Source organism: Schistocerca cancellata, chromosome 2 (assembly GCF_023864275.1).
Source record: "Schistocerca cancellata isolate TAMUIC-IGC-003103 chromosome 2, iqSchCanc2.1, whole genome shotgun sequence".
NCBI classification, from domain to species: domain Eukaryota; kingdom Metazoa; phylum Arthropoda; class Insecta; order Orthoptera; family Acrididae; genus Schistocerca; species Schistocerca cancellata.
This window is the reverse complement of record NC_064627.1, coordinates 470,751,749-470,764,432: the sequence shown is the minus strand read 5'-3', so window position 1 is coordinate 470,764,432 and position 12,684 is coordinate 470,751,749. Positions and strand designations below refer to the sequence as shown.

The 12,684-nt window shown below is 39.5% G+C and overlaps 1 protein-coding gene across 1 annotated transcript in view; it reads left to right on the top strand.

The window, feature by feature from the left end:
• The window catches only part of LOC126161994 (pseudouridine-5'-phosphatase-like), a 131,462-nt gene extending 119,035 nt beyond the window's left edge, over positions 1-12,427 (top strand). Inside the window, exons 3-4 of the mRNA XM_049918197.1 lie at positions 5,328-5,560; positions 11,919-12,427. Of these exons, the coding sequence (XP_049774154.1) occupies positions 5,328-5,560; positions 11,919-12,092 (407 nt within the window). The 3' untranslated portion in view covers positions 12,093-12,427. The remainder of the gene's footprint in view (positions 1-5,327; positions 5,561-11,918) is intronic.
• The last annotated feature ends 257 nt before the right edge of the window (positions 12,428-12,684 follow it).

The window sequence follows — 12,684 nt, the reverse complement described above, 5'->3', positions numbered from 1 at the left end:
CAGATTTGACGCCTGTAGACTTATTTCCATGGGGAAAGCTGAAAGACGCTGCCTACAAGGACATACCAACTACACCGGATGATATGCAACAATGTATTATTGTAGTATGCTCAGATATCTCCACTGAAATACCAGCAAGTGTGCTGGAGTCATTCACCACTAGACTGGAAGCATGTTGGGCCGCTGCCAGGAGTTGTTTCGAACACAATCTGTGATGATCAGTTGTCTCGTTACTGGTCAGAATCCACACAACTGGTGTTTCATCAATAAACTGTCAAAATATTCATAATAAAGTTATTTACCAGATTTACTGCATTCCAGGAAAGCTCTCACACTCAAATTATTTTTGAGATGGAGAGCTGGCTGAAACCCAAAGTGGAAAGCTCTGTGATATTTAATGAGTTGTGGAATGTATATTGCTAAGAGAGATTAGGGGCGGTAGGAGGGACGGGGGTTTCATTATAGTTGACAAAAATATTGTCTCTATTGAGGTTGAAGTTGGGTGTGACATTGAAGTTTTATGGTTGTGTATAACAGGTGTAGGTGAAACAATGTTAATTGTTGGATATTTTTACTGACCACTTGATTCCACTGTGACAGTTCTAGAATAATTTGAAGAAAACTATGGTCAGTAGCATATCCAGATCATGCCATAGTAGTTGGAGGTGACTTTAACCTACTTAGTATAGACTGGGATGTCTATGGATTCATTGCATGGGGGTACAGATAGAATGCCATGCGAAATACTTTTCAACACAGTTTTCTAAAAACTGTCTTGAGCAGCTAGCTTGGCAGCCCACATCCAACGGAAATATCTTAGACCTTTTGTAGCTACAAATAGGTCGGACCTTACCAACAATGTCAGTATAGAAGCGGGGATTGGCTTCCATGATGTCATTATAGCAACTGTAATGACGGAAGTTAATAAATCAGTCAAGAAGACTAGGAGAGTGTTTCTGCCAGATAGGGCAGATAAGCAGTCGTTAGCATCTCACTTACACAGTGAACAGACATCACTTAGTTCCAGGAAGATGAACGTAGTGGAATTTTGGGCAAAGTTTAAGCAGACTGTAAATAATGGTTTAGAGAGTTATGTGCCTAGAAAGTGAATAATGGATAGAAAAGATCCTCCATGATTGATGAAATTTGGAAGATACTGAGGAAGCAGAGGCTGTTGCACTCTTGGTTCAAAAGAGAATGCACAAATGACGACAAGCAAAGGTTAGTAGAGATTCATGCAACTGTGCAAAGATTTGTACACAAAACATACAACAACTATCACCTTCACACCCTAGCAAAAGCTCTGGCAGAAAAACCAAGAAAATACTGGTCCTATGTAAGATCACTAAGAAGGTCTAAGGCTTCCATTCAATTCCTTATTCACCAGTCTGGTGCGGCAATTGAAGACAGCAAAATGAAAGCCAAAGATATTAATTTTGCATTCAAGAAATCGTTCACACAGGAGAATTGTACAAACATATCATCATTTGACCATCAGACTCTCGTATGAACAACATAGAAATAAGCATCCCTGGCATAGAGAAACAACTGAAAGATCTAAATCAAATAAATCACTAGGTCTGGATGAACTCCCAATTCTGTTTTTGTAGAGTACTCTACGGCTCTGGCCCCTAACCTAGCTTGCATTTATCGTGAATCTCTCACCCATGGCTGGCTGTCTGTAGCCCCATGCAATGAATCCGTAGACATTCCAGTCTATACTAGGTAGGTTAAAGTCACCTCCAACTAGTGTGGCATGATCTGGGTATTTACACGCTTTCCCAACTGACTGGAAAAAAGCACAGGTGACTCCAGTATATAAGAAGGGTAAAAGAATGGACCTGCAAAATTACAGTCTGATACCTCTAACTTCAATTTGCTGCAGAATCCTTGAAGAACATATTCTCAGTCTCAATATAATAAAATTTCTTGAGACTGAGAAGCTGATGTCCATGGATCAGCATGGTTTTAGGAAGCCACTTGCCCTTTGCTAACATGATATACTGTGAGCTATGGATGGACAAGAAGCAGATGCCATATTTCTAGATTTCCAGAAGGCATTTGACATGGTACCCCATTGCGGGAGGCTGTTTACAAAGGTACGAGCATATCAAATAAGTTCATTGATATGTGAGTGGCTCAAAGACTTCTTGAGTAGTAGAACACAGTATGTTGCCCTCAATGGCGAGTGTTCATCAGAGACGAGGGTATCATCAGGAGTGCTCCAGGGAAATGTGATAGGACTACTGCTCTAGAATGAAATTTTCACTCTACAGCGGAGTGTGTGCTGATATGAAACTTCCTGGCAGATTAAAACTGTGTGCCAGACCGAGACTCGAACTCGGGACCTTTGCCTTTCGCGGGCAAGTGCTCTACCAACTGAGCTACCCAAGCACAACTCTCACCCCATCCTCACAGCTTCAATTCCACCAGTACCTCGTTTCCTACCTTCCAAACTTTACAGAAGCTCTCCTGCAAACCGTACAGTACTAGCACTCCTGAAAGAAAGGATAATGCGGAAACATGGCTTAGCCCCAGCCTGGGGGATGTTTCCAGAATGAGATTTTCACTCTGCAGCAGAGTGTGCGCTGATAGGAAAGGCAGAGATCCCGAGTTTGAGTCTCGGTCTGGCACACAGTTTTAATCTGCCAGGAAGTTTCAGGACTACTGCTGTTCTCCTCTATATACATAAATGATTTAGCGGATGGGGTTGGGCAACAATGTGCGGTTGTTTCCTGATGATGCTGTGGTGTATGGTAAGATGTCAAAGTTGAGTGACTGTAGGAACATAAAAGACAATGTAGACAAATTTCTGGTTGGTGTGATAAATGGCAGCTAGCTCTAAACATGAGAAATCTAAGTTAATTCAGATGAGTAGGAAGAACAAACCTGTAACATTCAGATACACTGTTACTAGTGTCCTGTTTGACACAGCCAAGTCATTTAAATATCTGGGTGTATAGTCTAAAGTGATATGAAATGGAATGAGCATGTGGGAACTGTGGTGGGGAAGGTTTCCGTTTATAGGAAGAATTTTAGGAAAGAGTGGTTCATCTGTAAAGGAGACCACATCTAGGATGCTGGCATGACCTTTTCTTGAGTACTGCGTGAGTGGGATCCATACCAGGTCAGATTGAAAGAAGGGATTGAACTAGCTCAGAGGCGGGCTGCTAGATTGTTAGAGGTGGGTTTGAACAACACGTAAGTGTGACAGATATGCTTCAGAAATGCAAATGGGAATGCCTGTAGGGAAGGTGATGCTCTTGAGGAACACTATTGAGAAAATTTAGAGAACGAGCATTTGAAACTGACTGTCAAATGATTCTACTGTCACCAACATACAATGCGTGTAATGACCATGAAGATAAGATACGAGAAATTAGGGCTCACACGGGGGCATATAGGCAGTCGTTTTTCCAAAGCTCTAGTTGCAAGTGGAACAGCAAAGAAATTACTAATAGTGCTACAGTGTACCCTCCACCACATAACAAGTGGAACAGCAAAGAAATGACTAATAGTGGTACAGTGTACCCTCCACCACATACCGTATGGTGACTTGCGGAATATTTATGTAGATGTATGCACTTGTGTTGTACTTTAGTGTGTGCTACCAGGGGTATTGTACGAGTGTCAGTGAAGGAACTTTTCAAAATACCACATCTCGTAAATGACTCACTGTGGAATCCTGCAACAAACCACACTGCAGTTCTAATTTACCCTATTTTTAATTTGTTAGTGCCAATAGGCATTGTTCCATTTAAAAGAGTGTAAGTTTGCAAAAAAATATATTTTCTAAATATTATTACATTCTGTTTTTTGGCTAACAATACGAGCCCCTGACTACCAAACCTTTCTGTGAAAACTACACATCGATAGACCTACCATTTCCACAACATTTGTAGTGCAAGTTGTATGTGATTCATCCTGTATTTATGTTGCAATGTCAGAGGGACTGCACTTAAATTAAATAAACAAAAATGCACTACAGAATAAGGTGGAGGGAATGGCTGGTGACTGAATCGTGCCAACTAAAGTGTGTCAAGATACATAACTAATTGTTATGATTACACTGTTACTATAGATACATCCAGTGTTTGTAGTTTTTCTAGGTGGTGAGGAATTATTCAAAGTTCACTCTGTCATTCTATCTTCAGGTCTTCTTACCACTGGGAAATTGTTCATGTCTGGACTGTATAATCAGTATTATGATGTCTGACATTTTGCTCAATAATTCTATCAATTTCTATTCCATTTTAGTTTTTAGGTGCATTCTCACTTTTAATCTTCTCGTGTGAAACTAACTTGCTTGTTTGTATTTTATTCTCTGGTTAAGTTGGCTATATGTAATAGTTAATGAATACTTACAAAGAAGGCTACGCTCACTTTTATCTACTTTTAATTGTTGAATATCTGTTTGTAGTTCTTCTATAATGGTTTGGAGATCGACCGTGTTACTCACGTTCGCGTCTACCATTTTGAATGCAGTCTATACCGGTCACTCAATACAGAGAAATTTAAAATCCATCACATTCTTTCGTTTTAAGCCAATCTGAGTAGACTAACCTGAATTCCAGCGCTGGATGTCCCTGTGTTGTCGGACGATGTCCTTGGCTACTGCTGCTTGCTGTGTTGTCGTGAAGATGCTCCGATGTTAAGTTTACACATTGCTGTACTCTTCAGGACTGTAGGTTTTCCGAAAATAATCCCACACCTGGCACCACTTATCTAATGGGGTCTTTTGGACGGCCGAGTAAAATATTATTGCTTCCATTTGCTGTTAGGATGGGATGTGTGGGCAGTAGTTCCGAGTAGTGCAGAATGTGGAACACGGAAAACTTAGTTTTACCATTTATTAATAAAGATGGTGCGACAGTGCGTTACGTGCATCTGGTAACCCATCAACACTGTGTTGAGAGCGATACATCTTTGCAACTGACTGGTCTCAGACTGTTCTTCATAGTTGGTGGCTGTGTACACGTCACGGCGCATGACTCAGATTGCATTTGCCGTCAGCATTCTGCGTGATAAGCGCATAGCGTGGCGGCTCTCCCACTGTCCACTACGGCCGTACAGTTCTGCCGTTACAATTATTTATTTTTTGTAAAATCTATTTGGACACTCCTTGTATAGTAAATTTAATGTGAGGTGCAGAGTAGGCTATAATTTTTTACATATTTTAGTTTTTAATTGTAGGTGGAAATTTGGACATGCTCAGAAATTAATACATAGAAATTAATATATATATTAAAAATTGTAATATTAACTTTGGTCTCAAGTCTATGAACAATGTCACCTATCAACTGGTATCTAACAAAGTTTGGTTTCAGGAGTGGATAAACTGATACATCATCTGCATGAACGTGGCATACCAATAGCAGTTGCAACCAGCAGTGGAGCAGAAAGTGTGAAAATTAAAACAAGTCATCATAAACCACTGATGAGTTTATTCCATCACATTGTGTGTGCAAGTACAGATCCTGAAGTTGAGCACGGAAAGCCAGCTCCAGATATATTCCTTGTCTGTGCTTCGAGATTTGAGGACAATCCGGACCCAGAAAAGGTAACAAATTGTTGATAATTTTCATCTTTCAGTGTGTGTGACAACTTTGATTACTTAATTTTAAAATAAATTATATTGTAATGTACAAATGTGTAATGCCCAAAATACACTAACTTCGTGAACACATCAGTAGCGACAACTTCAGTGCCAACTTAAATTATAAATAAAAGTATGAACAATGTGTGTGAAATCTTTTTGTTCATTTTAAGTGTTTCATATTCAGTATCAGAGCTTATTGCTTTGAAATCTGAAGAGAAAGTAGGATAAAGAGCCAAAGCTGATGCAACAGACTCTGCAAGAAAATAATGCTGGTAGCTCTCTCACATACAGGGTGGTTATAATTAGACTTTCTGTACTTGAGGCAGTGTCAGTGGATAGCTATTTACTGTAGGAGTACCCAACTTTGTAGGAATGATGTTTGGACTGTTCTGCAGGATTTACATTCCTAGCAGTGTTAGTGTCTTGACTTACTATTAGGTGCCAGTACTAATATGATGATGTGAGGAACTGCTATGCCACACACTCACTACACATACTTTCAATGGTGGTAAATGTATCACAATCCTGTACATGGAACACTTCGAAGAAACATCTCTCAAAATGGCGCGCCTGAAACTGAAGGTGTCCTTCTCCTATGTGGACAACACGTTCGTCATTTGGCTGCATGGCAAAGAAAATTTACAAGAATTTCTTAACCACCTCAATGGCGTACATGATAATATTAACTTCACCATGGAGGTGAAGAAAATGGATGTCTGCCTTTCCTCAACATCATGATAAAGAAGAAGACTGACAACACATTAGGTCATTCTGTTTACAGAAAGAAGACACACACCTACCTTAACACCAGTAGCTGCCACCATGCAGCAAATGCAAATCTGTGCTCACCACCTTGATGTGCAGAGTACAAGGCACATGCGACAAGGAGAGTCTACCTGCTGAACTGCAGTACTTGAGAGAAACCTTTAGTGAGAATGGCTATTCTGAGAAGCAGGTAAGACACACTTTCCAACCGAGCAAGAAGAAGAGATGATGTCGTGAAGAAGACATTAAGCACTTGGCATTCCTTCTTATGCTGGGCCTCCCATGGGAAAGATTGCCAGGATATTTGAAAATAGCAACATTAAAACCATCTTTGACTCATCAGCCAAAATCAAGAATATGCTGGGCTCAGTGGAGGATAAACTAGGAATACAGACACGTGGAGTCTATAGCATCAGCCACAAGTGCAGCAATAAGTACATCGGCCAGACACAGCGATGTATATCACAGCACTGCTCAGAACACATAACGGGCATTTGCCTAGGCCAAACACAGAAAACTGCAGTGGTGGAACACAGTCTCAAGGAAAACCCTACGCTTGATTTCGAACAAACAAAGCTGCTGTGCAGGGTGAACAGGTTCTGGGATTCAATCTTTAAAGAGGCTGTGGAGATAAGAGTCCATGATAACCTTGTCAACTAAGATAGTAATTTTCAGCTTAGCATCATAAGGGACACAACAATAACAAAAATACAACAAGAATGCTCCAGTGCAAAACTGGTGAAGGCGGTGGGCGGAATGGATAGGACCCACCAGGATGTGACGCCCACACCACCAGCACACAGGGAGCCCTCACCACCACCAGCCACAACTGCCTCCATCGCGGCCCGAAACACCCCTTCCGGAGGTGCATGATTGGTGCTGTGGACACAATGAGGCAGAAGAGTTGGCAGTCCAGTGGCTATAAAGAACCAGACAGGACTCAAACCTGACACTTCGCCTGGAGATGACAAGTAGGACACTTGTTGCAGCCTTGCCACAGAATGACACCTTGACTTGACTGATAACCCGAGAAGACTTCATCAATCATGAAATGGTTTCTTTAGTGTCGTTTCAGACTGTCGTGGATGCAGATAGTCATCAAATTGAGCACCTTTGTAACATGGAAAGTGAACATTAGTACACAACTCTCTCATGTGGAAATTAAAATGTGTTTCTTGCAATAGTTTGTTTATTATTTCTCTTCTGCATGTCCTTAAAAATGTTTCCACAAAGTTTCATTATCCTACAATCACTTGTTTTTCATGGAGCCCTCTCAAGTCATGAAAGTGGTGTTAAAAGTTTGAATTGTCAACATTGTCACCATTGGATGCACTTTATGTTATTGAATTCAAACTTTCTACTGCAATTTTCAGTATAGGCTATTTTCAAATAAATGTAGTCAATTGTGTAAATAAAAGTACAGTCACATTAATGTGAACATCTGTCAGAAGCCTAAGTAAACACATTTTGTGGCATGGACTGCTGTGAGATGTGCAGGAAGAGAGTCACTGAGGTTCTGGAAGATTCTGACACGGATATGGAGCCCTGCCAACCCATGCTGCGGCCAGCTGCCATAGGTTTCTTGGTTGAGGATCCATCGTGTGAACAGCCCAATTGAGGTAGTCCCACAGATTCTCAATTGGATTTAAGTCAGGGGAGTTTGGTGGCCAAGGGAGTACAGCAAATGCATCCTGGCATTCTTTAAATCATGCATGTACACTATCAACTGTGTGATACATTGCATTGTCCTGCTGGTAGATGTCATCATGCTGAGGAAAAACAGACTGCATGTGGGATGGACGTGGTCCCCCAAGGATAGATGCACTCTTGTGTTCATACATTGCGCCAGGTGCCTGCTGTGGAAACATATATGCAGCAACATTGATTGAACAGTCATTGAGGAGGCAATGTTGGTAGCTTCATGGTTCATCTGGGTGGTGGAAGGGGGTTGATTGCTCAACAGTTGCATGTCTATTCGTTCATAACCATCTCTGCTGTCATTGTTCACCTGTGTAATCTGTGGCCCATGGTGCACCACAGTTTTGAATAGTGCCATTTTGTCATGCATGGTATACCTTAACGATGGCAGCACATGAGCACTTTAAAAACTAAGCTACTTTGAAAACACTTCCGCCCTTTGCTGAAAAGCCAATAATCATGCCCTTTTGAATGTCAGATAAATTACTCTGTTTCCGCATTGCAACAACAACTGCACTGTTTTTCGCTTCCCCTCAACACGCTTTATGTACCCTCCACTGTTAGTGCTGTCACCAGCTGTATGAGAGTGGTTGTTGCATGTTGACTTCAAACATAGGTGGTGGTCACAATAATGCCACTGACTGGTATCGTCATTCAAAAAAATTAGAACTGTTTTACCAGACATGTATGTGATTGGTGAGAGTCATTAAATGTATGAAGTGGAGAAGTAAGGAATGAAAATTTTCTGTAAATTAGAAAGGACACACAGACTAGAGAGAACACAGTAGAAGACTGAGAAGTAGAAAGATACACAGTTTAAGAAAGAATGGAGGCCAGTATTATGATAAATAATATGGGGGGATCATAGAAGTAGAGATTACAATAATGCAAGGAAAGTACTAGGCACAGTAAAAGATATTACTTGTCTGTAAACATATATCATAAAAAAATAGACAATACAGGGATGGAAGAACTGCAAATAAACATAGCAGTGAAATAATAAAAAAATGGCTCTGAGCACTATGGGACTTAACATCTGAGGTCATCAGCCCCCAAGAACTTAGAACTACTTAAACCTGACTAACCTAAGGACATCACACACATCCATGCCCGAGGCAGGATTCGAACCTGCGACCGTAGCGTCATGCGGTTCCAGACTGAAGTGCCTAGAACCTCTCAGCCACACCGGCCAGCAGTGAAATAATAGCAAAAGAGGAATTTGTAAATTACAAATGTGTTTCAAATATTGACGAAATGTAAATGAAATTTTTAAACTAAGATTGTGACTGACGTTACTTAGTAATTTTTGGGGCTATGGTACTTGGCGAAGGAAAGAAGGAAAGATTAGGCAATTATGTTAAGACTTTTAAAAGTGGCCATAAAATTTTTCATGATGAGAAGCAGAGTAGCAAACCCAGTATCCAGACTGATGAAATTGTGCAAGTGGATTGGTATCTGTGATCTGATGGACAATTGATGATCAGTGTGCTGTCTGATGAACTTTCACATGCTGAATGTACCATTATACACACCATTGTTGCAAATTGTGTATAAGGTGAGGACTGAAAATCTTACCAAAGGGAAAAGCGGAGAATGAAAATTGGACAAGCACTTTGGACTGCCGTTGATGAGATGGAAATAATTTATTTTCCCACATTGTTACATGTCATGGGACATGAATATCCTACATAAGCTCACAATCAAAACAAGTGTCAATGAAGGGGTACCATTCAACTTTGCCAAAACCAAGAAAAATGATGCCCACTGTTTTCTGGGATGAAAAGAGCATTCTTTTGAATGATTTCCTGTAACATTGATGTGTAATGCAAAATAATGTTGTAACTGAGACATGCCATCCAGATTCGACAATGTGGCAAATTGTCCTCTGGGATACTCTTGTTCGATGACAGTGTATGTCCAAACACCACTGCCCACACCAAGGATAAGATTGAGCTTTTCTGTTAGGATCTTTTCAATCACTCACCATATAATGCAAAACTCACACTTAGAGACTTACTTCTTGCACCTCTCACTTTGAAGATGATGTGGAAATGAGGATTCCTTTTTCAGTGGGTCCATTTCCCAGACAGAGAACTTATATGCATGCAGGGTTGAAGAAACTCGTGCAACATTGTGAAAAGTGCTTTGAAGTGAGTAGTGAATAGGTGGAAAAGTGAAATCAGTTGGTTTGCAGGTAACTAAACTACCAGTAAAAGCTTTTTCTCTTGAAAATTTTAATTTTTAGTGTTGAATAGCTCAAACTTCATCAGTACACCTTGTACAAAACATGAATAGTTCTTTCAGTATTTGTTGTGTTTAATAATGAAAATTTACATATTAGAACAAAAAAGAATAGCAGTTTGACTGAATTCTTGGGGAACCCACTAACATTGGGCCTTCATATTCATATTCTTGTAACTGCCAATAAACTGTGAAATAATGTACAACTCATGATATTACTTTGTTTGCAGCAGAGCGGTTAATGTCAGTTTTGGTGGGTACTGGCATATGCCCAAGTGGCTTGCTTATAAAGGTCTGTAACAGAACAGAAGTTATTCAGTGATTTCTCTGTAGTTTACATAATTCATATGAGAGGTTGAGATCCTCTATTTGCCTCTGCTGCAGTCGAATAAAGTTGAGTGTTGGCATGTTATCTCTTTTACTTTATTTTTCTTAACATTTGTAACTTCAGGGGAGGATAACACATCATTTTAGGATAGTGAACCATCTAATTATTGCAACTGAGGTCGATGTCTGACACGAGCAAAGACTGGCAGCATTGCTGTTTAGAAACAAATGACTGAAATGACTGGATCATTCATAATGTTTCTTGCGTGAAATGAACACAAGTTACATTAAAATTATGGGCTCTTAATCTTAGGGCACACAATAGTGAAAGTAAAGTATTTATCTGCACTAGGAATATGTAGATATAATTACAGAAGTTCTAAATAGATATCACATTTAATGACATTAAGCCAGCAAACAACGAATTTTAAACAGTCTTACATAGCATGTCTGTTCACAACAACAGACCCCGTACAAAAGACTAAACATAAGTGAGTGAAGACGCATTCTTACAAAAAAGAAAGAGAATTTTTTGGGTACTTTCAGCTGTTTTAGTGACAGGCCATTTCAACAATGCTGACCATCAATAATTTTCCACTATGGTATCACACAATACATTTTTTATTACATTTCATTGAGCAACTAGGCACTGTGTGAGATTTTTCTTCCTTACAAAGACGCTATAAAAGAAAGAAAAGAAACATATGCACAGGAGACTGGCCTGTTACAAATTTACTGAAATTATATTCTTTCTACAAAAAGAAACACTTAGTGTGTCAAGTGGGACTAGAATATATACTTGTTAAGTGTCTGCGCTGGTAAATCACAGTTTATTTATGATATTTTAGCAATGGGAAATGTTGCCATGTGTAATTGTGCCCTGATAATTGTTGATCTATTGCAGAAGAGAACACCACAGAGTCTTTTTGGCCTGTCAGCCTGTATTGTGGATGTGTTGGTGAAGTGACACATGAGAGAAGTATGTAACTCTTCTCTGTCAATCTTGTAATGCCATTTACATGCACAGATCTTCCTCCGTACTGCACCTTCATTGTGCCAGGAAGAGCAGTAACATTATATATTTAGAACCTGTTGCCTTTTCTCACAGCAATTTTTTCAAAACTGGTGTAGACTGCCTCATTGTTGTTGTAGCTTCTGAAGATTTCATTTTCCTATACGGTGTATGTATTAAAAGTGCTGTGTTGGACATTCCTTGTCATTCTTCAGACACTAAATTGATTTTGAAATTTTTTATGAAAAGAAATTGAACTTCATTTCCTCGTTTTAGTGTCTCGTGTTTGAAGATGCACCAAATGGAGTAAAAGCTGCGCGAGCTGCTGGCATGCAAGTTGTTATGACACCAGATGAGCAAGTTAATGATGATATGAAGCAAGATGCAACTATTGTTCTCAAGTCCTTGGAAGAGTTTAGACCTGAATGGTTTGGTCTTCCACCATTTTAAGTTATGTGGTAAACTAATTGTGGTTTATAGTCAAGCAATATAAGATGCTAATAAATCTGTATTTTGTTTGTTAAAAAATTATGATACAAGAAAGAGAGTTCCTCTTGTAGCTATAAACTATTGTTGATCTTACCTAAGCAGCTTTTATAAACTGTTGTTGACATTTTTTGAAAATGCTTTTTAGTTATGTACTTGTGCTTGTTGTTTAGTGGGTTACAATATCACACTATTGTGTGCTAATTAATATGGGATTTGCTTTTGGTTTAATGAAACTACTTACTTTTTTGCATGCATCCTATTTGTAGCTGGCATGAAATAAATATTATTTTTCCCAATATATGTTTTTGAAAATCTTATTTTCGTTTGATAGCTAGAAGTATTTTCTCCCACCTGTCTTGTGCCTGTCTTCCATTATCTGTGACATCTGCTCCTTGCACATGGGTTTATTAAACTTTGTGTAATTATCAGCAAATAGCTGGAACTCTGGTACCCACATCACAGAATAACTCATTGATCAGAGAAATTGCCTTGAAAATTCATTTTTGCTGATGGGACTGCAGCTCACTATCCCACAGTATCCAGGAAAACATAC